We start from the raw sequence: 15,589 nt of genomic DNA, 5'->3' as shown, positions 1-15,589 counted from the left end.
AGCAACAACTAAGGAAACTAACAAAGAAACATGTTTTCCTGATTACCCTGAGCAGGGAGCCGATCAGGAGGCTCCAGAGAAGAGAGAGACCTCCCAAGACCCCAAATATCTGTTTAACAGAGAGATCTGAGCACAGACATCCTGTGTGGAGGACAGAGAGGACTTACCTGGCTGGGAGACTGACTGACATGCCAGGGCAGCCAACTGCAGGTCCAGGCTATCCAGCATGTGGCTGGGACCACTCAGACATGGGTGCGGAGGTTGGACAGGAACAGAGTTTAGGAGGAAGGGACCAGGCTATGATGGCTAGGCCTCCAGTTGCAGGAAGAGAGATGGCACACAAAACCCCCAGAGTCCATTGGTCCCAACTCTCCAGATGGGCCCCAGAGTGACAGAGGAGGGAAAAAAATTGGGGAGTTAGTGGTGCTCCACTCTTTGGGACTCATTGATGCTCCAGGAAGGGACTACATATGTTGTTACCACACCTGCCACATTGGGACCCCTAGGTACCAGAATGATGATTATTTATTTAATCACTACTTTTCAGCCTGAGTACTCTTTCAAAGTATCTACTGCAGTGGGAAAGATAGGATGTGTGGGGAGGGGACAAGGCAAAGAACTGGGAGAGAGGACAACTGCTAAACTTAACCAAGGTAAATGTAAAAAAATGTTAATGTGTAATTCTGAAATCACTAATTCTGACTTTTTAAATGAAGAAGGTGGATGGGGGCAACTGTGGAGCAGGTGAAAACATAATTATATCTTACAGAAGTGCTGTCTGCGAATTACAGCTTTGAAAGGCATGTGTGCGCAAATACATACCTTTGTTACATTTCTAACCATATGAACCTTTCCGCATCATCTGCTGGACCTGAATTGTTCTAGGTATCATCTTTATGTTGGTTTCCTTTATTTCTTTTTACTATTTTCAAATTATTATCAGTGGCGTTTTATTTCATGCCAAGGAGAGTGAGGAGCTGACAACATTAGTTACAGCTCAGCATAATGCAGGCATTGTGCAAGATTGCCCAGTAAATAAAGGTCTAGGAAAGTGAGAAAAGCAGTTTGCTAGAAAATCCTCCCAGTAAAATAACCCCTTGTCATTAAATTCCCAGGCACTACTACCTCAGCACTATACAAGTTTGTTGTTATCAGAATCTCATCTAAAAATCACATTTTTTTCAGGGGCCTTTTGAACCTCAAACTTGAGAATTTACTTTGAGCTGCAATGGGATGTTACATCCCTGCTGGGAACAACTTCAAACCAAGGAAAGAAGTTCAAAACAAACTGACTAGGCTCTCTTTAAGTTGTAGAATATGGGCCTGATCTGACACCTTTGCAAGTCAACAGGAGCTTTAAGAACGGCCACACTGGGTCAGACCAATGGTCCATTTAACCCAGTATCTGACTTCTGACTGTGGCCAATGCCAGATTTTTCAGCGAGAATGAACAGAGCAGGCCCCACTATTTACCTCTGCCCATTAAGAAAACTCATTGTTTATTCCTACCCTTTGTTTCCAGTCTTTTAACCAGTTACTGATCTCTGAGAGGACCTTCCCTCTTATCCCATGAGTGCTTACTTCGCTTATCAGCCTTTGGTGAGGGACCCTGTCAAAGGCTTTCTGCAAGTCCAAGTGCACTATCCACTTGAACGTCTTTCTCCATATGCTTGTTGACTCCCTCAAAGAATTCTAATAGATTAGTGAGTCATGATTTCCTTTTGCAAAAGCCTTGTTAACTCTTCCCCAACATTTTGTGTTTATCTATGTGTCTGATAATTCTGTCCTTTACCCTAGTTTCAACCAATTTGCCTGATACTGAAATTAGGTTTACCAGCCTGTAATTGCCAGGATCACCTCTGGAGCCTTTTAAAATAATCGGTGTTACATTAGCTATCCTCCAGTCATGTGATACAGAGGCTGATTTAAGTGATAGGTTACATCCCACAATTAGTAGTTCTGCAATTTCATATCTGAGTTCCTTCAGAACTCGTGGGTGAATGCCATCTGCTCATGGTGACTTATTAATCTTTAGTGTATCAATTTGTCCCATTGACGTTTAATGCGAGCAGGATCATTATTATTAATATTTACATGATGGTAGTCCAAAAGCCACACTCAGAGCTCGGGCTCGATTGTGCGGGGTGCTGGACAAACACAAAGAGGGCACAATCACTGCCTTGAATAACTTACAATCAAAAGACTGGATCAGGCCCATGAGCGTAAAATATCAGGTTTGCTAACAGACATGCTTTTTGGAATGTATTTGAGAAGGAAATGTGTTTTTTCAAATCTTTAACAGGCTATTACAAATAACGCAAAGTAATACTTTTTCCAAGTAATTAAATTATTCCCTTTATTTCTGTTCAATTGGCACCTTCTTTGGAGATCTTGGCTAGCAGGCCAAGGACTGAACATGCAGACATGGAACTCCCTGCTCCCTTAAAGATGATGGGCCAGATTCTTAGCTGGGCTGGTGCCACTGCAGTCGGTGGAGCTATGCTGTTACACTAGAGGAAAATCTGGCCCTATAGCAGAAGGCAGTGGAGTCAATGGATAGTGCCATCTAACTGGGCATAACCAGTTTTAACCCTAACCCAGGTCAGAACGCTAGGGCTACCAAGTCAAGGTTAGTCTGTTACCAGTGCTACTGTGTGCCACCCCTTCAGTTCAGCCTTGCAACACATTGGTAGAGCACATGAGGAATCTGCCACTATCTGTGCCAGACCTCTTCTGTCCATAAATAAAGGACTTAAGCACCCGAGCCACAGCTCCTTGAAACCAATGGAAGGATGAGGATGAAGTCTAAGTCTCAGAAGCTGTCGCTCCTGCAAAGTTCAGCAGCATGTTGACCCCTATCCAGCAAGGCACTGAAGCACGTGCCTACATAGTAAACTGGGCTGCTCACATGCTTAAAGAGAAGTGCTTTGCTGGATTGGAGCATCTAAATTCATTTAAACTATCGTTTTTAAAGGTATTGTCTCTTTAATATATGGACAGAGCTCTTTCATTAAGATTCCTGCTAAAGATATTGACTTTTGTGAGTAACTAACTGCTTATCATGGTATCCACCAGATTGTTGTTCTGATTATTCAAGATAGCTCACCTTTCCAGTTTCATTCCTACTGCTCATTCCATCTTCTCCCCCTGTTGTCCAATTATGTCATCTCCAAAATCACATTAGCTAACTCTAGCTAACTTGTAATACATTGCTGTATCACGTTAGCGCGGTTGCTCTACTGCCACACCTCAAAAGTTCATGCAAGCCCTTTCCACTCAGCACACAGGCAAGCCTCATTGCTAGGAAATTCCTGGAAAATACATTTACTCCACTGAAGGAAAAATTAAACAAAATAGGGTTTTTTAAGGACAGCATTTTTCTAGCCATTTCAATAAAATGTTTTCATCTGCTGTAACCTTGGCAACAGGTCAGAGAGGCTCCCTGAGTGCCTGTCCCAATGTGATTAAGGGGGGAAGAGGGAGAGGGCAGAGAAATGGTGTGTCAGGAGTGGGGGTGAACATCTGACACCCCCTCAAGGGTTTGAGGAGAGGTAGGTTGGTGAGGGGGACAGCTTCTGTTAAATTGTTTGGATTTAATCTCTCAGAGAGAGCTTACGGGAAGCCCAGATCTAGTTAATACTCCCTGTTTCCAGTGGCAGGTTGGAGTGTTCCACAGAAGAGCTGTCCAGAGGGAACTAACTGGCCTTGACAGCTCATTTTGTGATTGTACTTTAGAAATGGCTTACTTGCACAATCCATCTGCTCAAGGTTCTGCTCTGGTTCCATCACCGCAGTATCTGAGCCCTCACAGTCAACAGTGTGTTTATCCATATAACTCCCTTGTGAGATAGAGAAGTACCGTTACCACCCTGTACAGACAGGGGAGTTAGGCACAGAGGGCCAGGGTTTTAAAGATATTTAGGTGTCTGCAGATAGATGCCTAGTGGGATTTTGAAAAACAGCTCTACAGATTAGGCACCTATCTCCCAGAGACATCATTGGTTAGTTAGGTGCCTAATCTACACAAATCTTGCTAGGCACATGCCTGCATCTTTTGGTGCCATTTGACTTCCATCACTGGGCAGCTTTCTTTGCTCAGAAAATGTGTAATAGTGTTGACAAGATTCGGCTCCGATTCTTGATGAGTAAATCTATTCCAAGCTAATGGAGCCAGGGAGTTATTCCTCCAGTTTCAGATCATAGCTAGGTCCATTCATGGGGGATGCAGGGTATTCAGGGCTGAAGAAATAGGGAATCATCTGGGTGGGAAAGTCTCTCTCCATCATCATGATAGTGTTGGTTTGTTCGTGAACTGTCCAATAATGTTAAGCCCACAGCCTTCTTTGGCAGCTCATTTGATCACTGAATTGTTCTTGTACTTACATCATTTCTCTAATATTTAACCTGCTGCAGCCTATGCCATCCCCACTTGTTCTGTCCTTGATGACTAATGAGAGTAATTGGCCCATCTCCTGTTAATAACATTCCTCAGCATACATGTTGACAGTGAGCATGCCTCCCCACAGACTTCTTTCCTCAAGACTGAGTGTTCTCAGCTCCTGCCACTTTACCATGTAGGTCAAACCGTTTATCATTGTTATTGTTCTCCTCTGAACTCCTTCCATTGTGTCTCTGTCTTTTTTAAAGTGCGGTGCTCAAATCTGAATGCAGGAGGCCAGTTGGAGCTCCCCTAGTGCTGAGTGGAGCAGAATAATTACCTCTCTTGTTTAATGTAACCTACTGTTCTGTTTGCTTTCTCTGCAGCAGCCTCTTGACACCCCGTCTAGACTACGCGCCGTATCGGCGCGTTAAAATCGATTGCTCGGGGATCGATATATCGCGTCTGATCTGGACGGGATATATCGATCCCAGAGCGCGCTTAGATCGATTCCAGAACTCCACCAAAACAAACGGAGTTCCGGAATCGACATGGTGAGCCACGCACATCAATCCCGCGCGGTGAAGACGGGTAAGTAAATCGATTTTAGATATTCGATTTCAGCTACGCTATTCTCGTAGCTGAAATTGCGTATCTAAAATCGATTTTTGCACGTAGTGTAGACAATGTTGACTCATTCCATTTAGCCTCCCTGCTAACTCCCAGATCTTTCTCCATGGCACAGCTGTCTGGTCAGCGGTCCCCAATTATATATTTGTGCATTTGATTACTCTGTCCTACATGAATCTCTCTGTATTTGTGCATATTGAATCTCACATTCTTCATTCCTACAATGTATGCCAACGTTGCTGTATTTAATTCCTCTCCTCCAAAGCATTTGTGATCACTCCCAGCTCAGTGTTGTCTGCAGATCTGATCAATATACTCTCCATTCCAATATCCACCTAGTTAATAAGACATTGAATAGTACTGAATGCAGAACAGACCCTTGCAGGACCCGACAAAATACCCACCCTCTCAACTTGACACATAAATAACTACTTGCCATTTCTGACTTTTTTTCAGTCACCCATTGTGTGTCCCTTTTACAGCAGTCCCATCTACAACACATTTCTCCAACTATGATAATCTAGCTATTGTACTTATATGGCCATCATTACTGTAGCAGCTGAGCACCTAAGGTTTGTCAATGTATTTATTCACACAACACCACATGAGGTACAGCAGTACTTTACCCCTCTTTTATGGGTGGGGAGCTAATGGGCAGAAGACTAAGCAATTTGCACTAGATTACAAGGGTATGCTGTAGCAGAGCAGGAATTTGAACCCAGGTTACTAGCACCCTAGTTTAGCATCCACACCAAGGATCTAGCCTTCCTCTAGTAGGGGAAGGACCCATTTTACAATGTACTGTGTGTCCTACATTTGTTGTCTATTGGAAGGTGATACCTGCCTGATTTCTAGAGGATGAAGAATGTGAGAGAGTTCAAGATGATATAAACCTTAAGTCTGGATCCTACTTCCCATTGTAAAGAGATTGGTACCAACACAGGCAGATGGGGTGCCACTAAAGCAGTAATCTGTGAAAACATGGGACTGAATGAAACATGGTGACTGAATTTCTCTGTTCCCAGTGGAGCTGGGTGGACCCATGAGGTTGGGGTTGAGCTCCGAACAGCATTGGGAAAGCCCAGAAGTGAATGGCTACAATTACTGGATTCCCTTATCAGCCTCAGGAAGTTGGTACCAAGAAAGCTGTACACTTGTCTAACTGCACATTTCTGGCCTGTTGAAAGGGATTATAACTCTCTGTTGCTTCACCTTTCAGTTTGAAGGCTGTGTTTTCCTTATTATGGGCCTAATCCAAAGCCTTTTGAAGTCAGTGAAAAGAGTCTCATTGACTTCAGTGAACTTTGAATCAGCCCCCTATGATCTTACCATGTTCCCCAATCCTGGTTCCCCAATCAGTATACAGTAAAGCTCAATGTTGTATCCTGTCCTGACAGGAACCTTATCAATTGACTTGCTTTTCAACAGGTGTCCCATCAGGGCCCCGCAACGTTATCTCCATTGTCAATGAGACGTCCATTATCCTAGAGTGGCACCCACCCCGGGAGACAGGCGGGCGTGATGACGTGACCTACGACATCATCTGTAAGAAGTGCCGGCCTGACCGCCGCAGCTGCTCCCGTTGCGATGACAACGTGGAGTTTGTACCCAGGCAACTGGGCCTGACAGAGACCCGGGTCTTCATCAGCAGCCTCTGGGCCCACATGCCGTACACCTTTGAGATCCAGGCTGTTAATGGCGTCTCTGGCAAGAGCCCCTTCCCGCCGCAGCATGTGTCAGTGAACATCACCACAAACCAAGCTGGTGAGTTCCACAGAGACAATGTGCACATACCATGTGCCATGTGGGGGGTTGTTAATGGGGAAAAGGGAAACTAGGGCTGGGTTCTTCTAACGGAAAATTCTAGGAGTGTGAAACGCCATATTACAGCATTGCAGATATTAACTGAAATGCAAGAGAATAAATATAAGATGTGTAAACACACACACCCTGTATATACACTCACATGCATATATGTATACTTGCGCAAGCATATGCCCACACACCTAACGTGTATATGCGCACACACATATGCATAAACATACCACACAATATCCATCTGCAAGGCATATTTAAGAATTCTGTGAATATCAGTGCAGGCCCACCTAGATATAAGGCAGTGTCTGGGCTTTAGTGTCTAGCACCCATCCATGATCTGCATGGCACAGTCAGATTCTGCAGGATCTAGCCTCTTACTACAACAACAAAGGACATTTCTAGCCCTTGTTGTAAAGAAAATCTTCCTAAGTGTTCTAGGTGTCACCAATGAGGTCATGTCTGCTGGATGGCTTGTCTACACTTGAAACGCGACAGCATTGACTTAGCACTGTCTAAACCAGCGGTTAGGTCAGCCTAGCTACGTCTCTCAGGGTGTGGATTTTTCCTACCCCTAAGAGACACCGGTATGCTGGTGTAAGTTCCTAGTGTAGACCAGCCCTTGGTCTGCAGACAGCCTGAGAGAAGTGTACTCTCCCCACTTACCCATTGGGATCTGAAGTCTAACGATGACCCTCTCAACGTTTCCTTGCTGATCATTTTAGTGGGTGGAATGGGGAGGTGGTTGAAAACTGGGACTTGCTTCAGGGATGGAAATGCAGAGGGCAGAAAGGAGAGGCACAAAAAGAGGAAGGCGGGCAGCGGAGTAAGGAAAATGGAGAAGGAAGAGAAATAAGGGGAATAAGTAGTGCTAGCCCCTAAGCAGTATGTCTACACTGCAGCTGGCAATGTGCCTCTCAGTCTGGATAGACAGGCGCACGCTAGCTCTGGCCAGCCTAGCTTGCTAAATGTAGCAGTGTGAACATTGTCGCATGGTCTAGCTACTCGAGTGCAGGTCCACCTGGTTCTGACCTCAAGTGACTAGCCTGAGCCACTGTCAATGCCACAATGGCCACACTCTTATTTTTATTGCACATGCTTGAGTGGAGCTAGCATGTGTCCAGGAGGCATGCTCCCAGCTGCAGCATAGACAGACACAAGAGGAGCAGATTTTCACTTTGGGTGATGCTGAGTGGACCATAACTCATGGAGCAAATAATGAATGACGCTGATGACTGAACGTTCAATCCTACATAAAGGGCAGATTCTTTCCTAATCTTGCTGCAAACCTGCTACTGATGGTGGGAGCCCCACTGGGCCCTGAGTGAAGTATGGATTCCTACAGTTATATCTTCACCAAAAGGCCAGAATTACACCCAGAATTCAGCCCTCTCTACAAAGGGAGTTTGACTTCCCTGCTGCAAGGTGTTGAGTAAATAGGGCCCAGTAAGATGGAATGCTTGAATTGCATTAGCGGTGTCACAGCTAGGTACAGTGGATTTGGGACTGAAACAAGAGCTCAGCTTCAGAGCCAGTGCCAACAATGCAGTAAGAAGCACCCAGGGGCTGGTTCATGCTTGCTCATGCAGGGAGGTGTACTGTAAAATGCAGTATGCTAGCCAGGGCCCTGCAGTCCAGGGGGCTTTCAAGCCCCCCATGGAAGTAAGGTAGGGGAACAACTTTTCCCCAGCTCTCAGGGTTTCTGTTAGGGTAGAAGCAGCTGAAAGTAGTTGCAGTCAGGGCTCCAGTGGGGCACTGCTGATGGAGGGATGTACTCAGTCAGCGTATCCCATAGCTGCATTGACCATTCCGTTTCCTGCACAGATTCCTCCATGTTTTGGACAGTGCTGAAACCTTGCAGGCCTCTAGGTGGAAGGGATCTGGTGTCTGCTTTACACTAGTGTCCGCTGGTGGGGTTTCCTGGGGCTGGTACAGACACTGGAGTGAAACCGGCATTAAAACCCCACTCTTCCAATGAGGTCATGTCCAGAAGTGCTCGGCTCACGCTGGTGAGGTCTGATGTGTGGGCATGGGGCACCATGACCAATATCACTAAAGTGGATGAAGTCGGAGCAGTTCTGTGGAGTGGATTTCTACATGTGGCAGTGATCCCTGTGCTAAAATCACGAGGGAAGCACAATGCACAATCCCTTCACTTGCTCCTCCTCTGTTTCTTTCTCTTTTCCTCTCTGCTCCTTTTCTGATGCCACTCTGCTTTTTCTCTTTCCTTCCTTTGCAGTTAATCTTGTTTTTCCTTCTCCCTCTGGCCCTCTCTTCCCAAGAGTGGCTCTATGTATTTTGCCACCTCAAGCACGGCAGTCAGGCAGCCTTCGGTGGCACGCCTGTGAGAGGTCCCCGGTCCTGTGGATTCGGTGGCAACCTGCGAGAGGTCCATCGGTCCTGCACCTTTGGTGTACCCGCCGCTGAATTGCCAACGAAACCGTGGGACTGGCGGACCTCCCACAGGTGCACCACTGAAGGCAGCCTGAGTGCCACTTCCCCAGCGACCGGCAGGGCTGCCCCCCATGGCTTGCTGCCCCAGGCACATGCTTGGTGCACTGGTGCCTGGAGCCGCCCCTGTCTCTTCCTCCTTTTTGGCTTTTTTCATCTCTCCTCCTCATATTAGAATCAGGCATCGGTTTTTGACAGAGGACTCTTGGCTGCAAACTGCCTGGCTGGTGAGGAAAAGAACTGATGTAGGAGAGCTGAGGTGGCCAGATGGCTAGTCTGTGCAGTGTGTATGTACTGTATGGGGGGCTGAAAGGAAGGTAGGGGAAGGGCAGCTACCAGTTGGTGACCCTTGCTTTAAGTGCAAGGAAGGAAACACTAGACAACGGTAATGGAAATCTGTTTGGTTTGGGAACAGAAAGACGATGGTAATTTCTGCTTTGTATTGAATGTGTAACACGGGCAGCCTTTGTTAGCTGCGCTCTCCTGGGAGCGTGCAAGGCAGAAACCTGGCGTAAATATTTTAGTATCCCAGCTCCTGGGAATAACAATTCTGTCAGACTGTCATGTTATGTTTGTGCCTGGCTGTCACTTCTCTCTCTTTAACCATGTGCAGTCAAACCTGCTGCTTGTATCTTAGCCTTTTAGCTATTATTCCTGCCTTCCCCTCCATCCATTCTGCAGTTCACCCACCTGACCATCTGCTCATCCATCCATGCTCAAAGTCAGGCTACTAGAGGGGCCAATGTTAGCCCTGATGTAAGCAAGCTGGACACCACTGAACTCTGTTGTCCAAGACTTACATAGTCCAAACACTGATTTGTCCATCCATCCCCTCGCGGCTGGAACTTTTCCTCCTTGCCTTTGTTATTTTTCCAGCTATGCTTTCATATAGTTCTTTTGTCTCTGCCTGTCACTCACTCTGTTATTCATCCATCTCTTTCTCCTTCTCTCTCTATTTCTAATGCAGAGCCTGTATATTAACATGGAAATATGTCTACTGTATTGGGAAGGCCTCCGTACTAACCTAATTGAAATGCATTAGGTTTCGATGCATTAGGGTGGTATCAATATTTGAGGGACCACAAACATGAAATAAATATTTGGCTGCCACACAGGAGGTTTTAACATTCAGGAATTGTTTAAGCAGGCTGAGACTGGAGTGCTGAGTAGGGGGGATGGATAAAAAGAGGTTAATGGGAATGCACAAGCAGGATGATTGCGCAGCTTCTGTAGCAAATCAGTTAGTGTTGGTTAACATTTTATTTTAGTGAGTCCTCTTTTTGTTACCGACCTAAGAGCACAGCGTACTCCTAAACTGGATGTATTATTGCTTAGACAGAAAATATTGAAAGCTATGTTATTATAGTCAGTTATGTCTGCAAACTGTCAATGAAAATGTCTGTTTTCAAAAGCTGCATGTGGTTCTCTTAAAACTGTGCATAGGAGACAGAAAGAAATGGACTCCAAATGTGGGGAAATGACAGAAGAAATGTTCTGTTGTGGATTTGTCTAGTATGTGTTATCAATTCACTTCAGCAAGACCAATTAAATCTTTCTAATAGAAACAAATTGAATCCCTTTCCCCAGTCCATAAGAAATCCAGATCTGTACATTTATCTTAACCATCTATCTGTCCATTCACCCATAAATATATCTTTCCATCAGTCTATCCCCTCTTTCTCCTGTAATCACTATCCACTCATCTGTCCTTCTATCCATCCATCTCCCGTCCAAATATTCAGCCGCACATTGTCTATCTTCTTCAATATTTATTCATGCAGAGCCTCATTCTCAAGTTTCTTGAACATTTCTGAGGGCCCACAGTGCTTGCTGTCTACAGTCTTGACCCTTTTCCTTTGTGATTCTTCTTGTCCGCACAAGAGGGAGATGTCCGAGAACAGCCCTAAACCATAGCACTAGCTGCAACAGAGGGAGAGCTGAAGGAGCTAAACAGACCAACCTAGCAGAGAGAGAAAGAAAGAAAGGGGGAAAGGCAGGACAATTAAAAGGAGAGAAGGAAAAAGAGAGCAGAGGGGAATGGGCGAAAAAGAAGAGAGGAAAAAGAGAAAAAGAATAAGAATGAGAGAGAATTTCCTAGACATTTCCGTTCTGAGCCAAAATCTGCCGTGAGTTATACCTGCCTAGCCAACCTCATTGAAACTAATAGGGCTGCCAGAGCGCAAGGGAGAGCAAATTAGAGTACTTTGTCATTAAATTTTCTGCTGCCGTCTCTCAGCAAGGAGGCTGAAGCGGGTTTCGTGTTTTGCTCTTCCATTCCCTGGGATAAGTTCCACTTCTCAGAGAAATAATTGACTTCAGAACCTGAATTTAAATGTGGGTACAGGGAAGCAAGTGAGGGTAATTTTTTTAGAAGCACCACCATGACTTAGGGGCCTCAGGTCTTCTGGGTTTTCAGTGGGACTTAGGTTCCTAAGGCACACAGATACTTCTGTAAAGAGTACTCTTGCTCTCTTTGACATGATGGCTCTTCTTCTGACTCTGAGAGCTGGGCACTGACTGTCAAACTTGCATGAACCATGTCTCTCTTCCCTCCGCACTGGACAGTCATGGGGGGGAATGAGTTTCCATATTACATAATGTGGCTTGTGCGCTAGTCACTCAGGTAGATGTCACTCAGAAATCCAATCTGCACACATGTCTATGCAATTCAGGCTCAAGAGTGGCATTTAGGCACAGCCCGGAGCAGGGACTCTGCAGCACCACCTCCCCGCAGGAGAGCACTGCACACAGAGAGGGCAGAAGGGGAAGTACGTGCCTGATGCGCTATTAGGAAATTGATCAAAGGGAGCTTGCTGACCCTGCCCTGGTTCTTGCAGGGAAGGCAACGTCTGCCTGGTCCCTGCCACTGCACCCTGGGGGGAAATTGCTTCCCACCCCCAAATATGGTGATCAGCATGTGAAAAAGAGTTACCCTCGTAAAGCTGTGGATCTCATTGCCAACCTGAAATATGGCTGCATGTTCAAGTAACTCTCCATTGCTCCTAAATGATGTGGGTTCTACCAGTGCATCTGGGAGTGAAAGATCCTAATGTGCTGATGTCCTACCTGGGGGGCAGTGGGGAAAGATTCTCCTAGGTGTTTAACTACAGTCTTTATGTTATGATATTTTTCAATGTCCAGGAATGTCTACCTGGTTTCCTGGTGCTGCTTAGTTCAAACAGTTCTCCAAGACCTGGTTTTGGTATGCCCTGAAAGAAGACTTCTCTCTCCCCAAAGCTTTCCGCTTTCCAAACTAGATTGATTCAGGTAGAACATTCAGAAGGGCCTAGCACTGGCCTACCTCTGCTGCTGTTGAAGTTGCTGGGTGTTTTGCCATTCACCTGAGTGAGAGCAGAGCAAGGCCCATGCTGAGCTCTTTTGAAAACCCTGCCCTTGAGCGCTTCAGCCTATCACCCGAGCAAAGACCTGCCAGACTTCTGTTTGTCTAACCCCACTTCCATGAATTTCTACAAAGTGTGCACATTCTTATGGAATACTGTGCTCAGAAGGGGCGTGGATAATGGCATCCGGGTTTCCTTTGTCTTGCCAGTAATCTCTCTTCTTACAGCCTAAGATCCTGCTGGCCTAGCCTCAAATTCATTGCAGGTAACAAGTGAAATAAGTTTTGTGAGGTCATTCTAACCTGAATAGCTATTTCTGAACATTAGAAACTCACCAAGGAGTCTGGCACATTTTGCAGCCACTGCCCAAGAGAGAACTGAGCCTAGAGTAGCAAGGAGCAGTCAATCATATGGAGTATTGGCAAGCTTCAGGGAAGCTTGCATCACACCTTCTTGGCCTCTAGTCTACGCTATCAGTCCCCCACATCCAAATGCATCCCAAAACAAGTAAAAGGGGAGAACAGTTCTCCTGCTTCTTTCTATAACCTTGCGCCTGTCATGGCTGTTGAAAGATTTGCCCTTCTCTAGCATGGTCCAGTGCTTCTGCTTGGCTGGATCAAGGCTGGTCGCTGCATGGGAACAAGTAGGCTTGGAGCAGCTTAAGAGCTGCCATCCATCCACCTGCGCACCAATTTGGTGCTGATCATTTTCACAGCATTCTCCATGTTAAACAGGCAGGAGCACCAAGGGGGGTTGCGAATGCAGCAATTAACAAAACAGCAATCAAGCTAAGTGTTTAATTTCAGAAAATTAACATCTTCGCTGAGCGGATGTGGAAAGATAAAAAATGAAGGATTAAATGTGCTGGGTAAACAAAGGCAGTGCTGGACCATAAACATCTCCTGCTGGAAGGGAAAGACACTGACAGCTTCCCAGAGCCGGGAGTCTGCAATTCAGTGAATCCCCTAAGAGGCACCAGCTTCAGAGCCCAAGAGAAGGAAGAAGAGCATAAAATAAGGGGCTAAACTCACTCATCCATGCAGCAAGAACATATATTTTCCATCTGTAGGATAAGTGTTTTATAGCTGGTGTTACATTCAGTGTATGGGGAGTGCAATGTGGCAATCTGACGTGGCTTGCTTTTATGGTCTCTTAAAAATGCAGAAGGGCATGTGGATAGAGCCGGTGTTTTCAGCATGGGTGTTTAAGCTGTGCATGCAAACTTGGGTTCCCAAGTTGTGTCCTAGCCTGTGTGGGTTCACAGGAAAGGGAGGGCGTATGCAAAGAGTCACACCGCCATTGCCTGACTTGGGTGTATTAAGCATGCAGCGTTCACTTTCCCTTCATGTAGATTGTATTGTAGAAATGGATATGTATGGCTATTTAGGACCAGATATGCTCTACATTTCTGGCCCTTTGAAATCACACTGGTAGTGCAAGGGGCAGGAGCGGCGCCAGGGCTTTTGGCGCCCTAGGCGGGGGTCCTTCCGTGCTCCCGGTCGTTGGCAGCAATTCTGAGGTCGGGGGGTCCTTCTGCGGCTCTCGGTCTTCGGGGCACTTTGGCGATGGGTCCCGGAGCGAGTGAAGGACCCGCCACAGAATTGCTGCCGAAGACCCGGAGCGTGGAAGGACCCACCGCCGCCGAATTGCCGCCGAGGGTGGCAAAATGCCCCCCCCCCAAATCCTAGTGCCCTAGGCAACTGCCTAGGTCACCTAAATGGAAGCGCCGGCTCTGGCAAGGGGGCCAGTGTCCTGTGCGGGGCAGCTTTCAGCTAACATAAAGCTGATGTCACTGGCCCCTAAGGCACCACTCCAGCCTTGGTGTTAGGGGGCTTGATGAGGATGGGAGGGGTGTGCGGGTTCCAACTGTTGTCAGCTGTCAGACAGTTTTTTGGAGATTGTTTCTAGTTGGTGCAGGTTAGAGGAGCCCCCAGGTTGCTTTAACCTGCATTGGGATTTAGGCAGAGCCAGGCAAAGAATCAGAGTTGTGAGTCCCTGATGCCCCTCACCCCACATTGCACACAGTGGGACTCAGCCGGAATAAAGAACCTGGCCTATGTGGTATGATAGATTTGCACATGTATTTTGCAGAAAGCATTTTTTGGAAGGTCTGATGTTCGTAGCAAATAGAGATTGCACTGTGTGTATGGACACAACCCTCAGAAGGAAAAGAAACAAGACACAAAGCTCACGTCATAGACACTGCTAAGAAATCCTTATGCTGCTCCATAGCTCTTTTGTAGGGAGTTACAAATATGTGTAACCTGCTATACAATAAGGATACTTCTTTTAATAAGCGCATTTGTTTGTAAGCAAACTGGTGCTCTGTGTTAATTTGTGAGAGTCATACGGATGATATTATGTACCAATGTGCTTTAGGGAGGGGAGATGGGTTAGGGAACTAATGTCAGTGGCTGGAGCCAGACCACAGTTATCATACTGGGCCATCTGTGGAACGGCCTGTGTTCATGGAAGTGGAAAAAGCAGCAACACCCACTGTTTTCCCCAGGTGATTAACGCAGAAGCCCATTAGGTCTGTTCCATAGATGGCAGTATCTGTCCAGGGCAGAGGTAGAACAGAAAGCTTGGCAGGTAGGGTGCATTTTGCAAGGGCTTTGGAACCCCAGTCTGTCCATAGGGGTGGGGCATAGACTCCATTCAGCTTCTCTGTAAAGGAGGGTATGGGGCATCTACCTCCACAAATGAGCGTCAAGGTATTTCATGTTAGGTAGTCAAGTGGGCTTCAATTTCCAAAGTCGCGGGATTAATGTGGGATGTTACTCCTTGCATAAACAAGGAGAGAGGGGTGTAATATTGAAGATCCTACCTGCAATGTCTCTGAATCTATGTGATACCTGACAGACAAGCATTGCCTCTCATCTGAGGGATGGGCAGAATCAATATGCAGCTATTTATTTGCTCAGCAGGTGATGCTCCCAGAATTAGTATATGCTCATCTGTTTTGAACTGAGAC

General features: G+C 46.2%; 1 protein-coding gene across 4 annotated transcripts in view; it reads left to right on the top strand.

The window, feature by feature from the left end:
• The window catches only part of EPHB1 (EPH receptor B1), a 359,407-nt gene that overhangs the window by 257,990 nt on the left and 85,828 nt on the right, over positions 1-15,589 (top strand). For all 4 annotated transcript variants that reach the window (XR_012656391.1, XR_012656389.1, XR_012656390.1 and 1 more), the window contains exon 5: positions 6,437-6,772. Coding sequence is in view for 1 of the 4 variants with exons in the window: in XM_075068616.1 (XP_074924717.1) it covers positions 6,437-6,772 (336 nt within the window). In the remaining 3 variants the exon portion in view is untranslated. The remainder of the gene's footprint in view (positions 1-6,436; positions 6,773-15,589) is intronic.

This window comes from Chelonoidis abingdonii, chromosome 8, assembly GCF_003597395.2.
Source record: "Chelonoidis abingdonii isolate Lonesome George chromosome 8, CheloAbing_2.0, whole genome shotgun sequence".
In the NCBI taxonomy this organism is placed as follows: Eukaryota; Metazoa; Chordata; order Testudines; family Testudinidae; genus Chelonoidis; species Chelonoidis abingdonii.
This window is presented reverse-complemented; position numbering and strand designations above follow the sequence as displayed.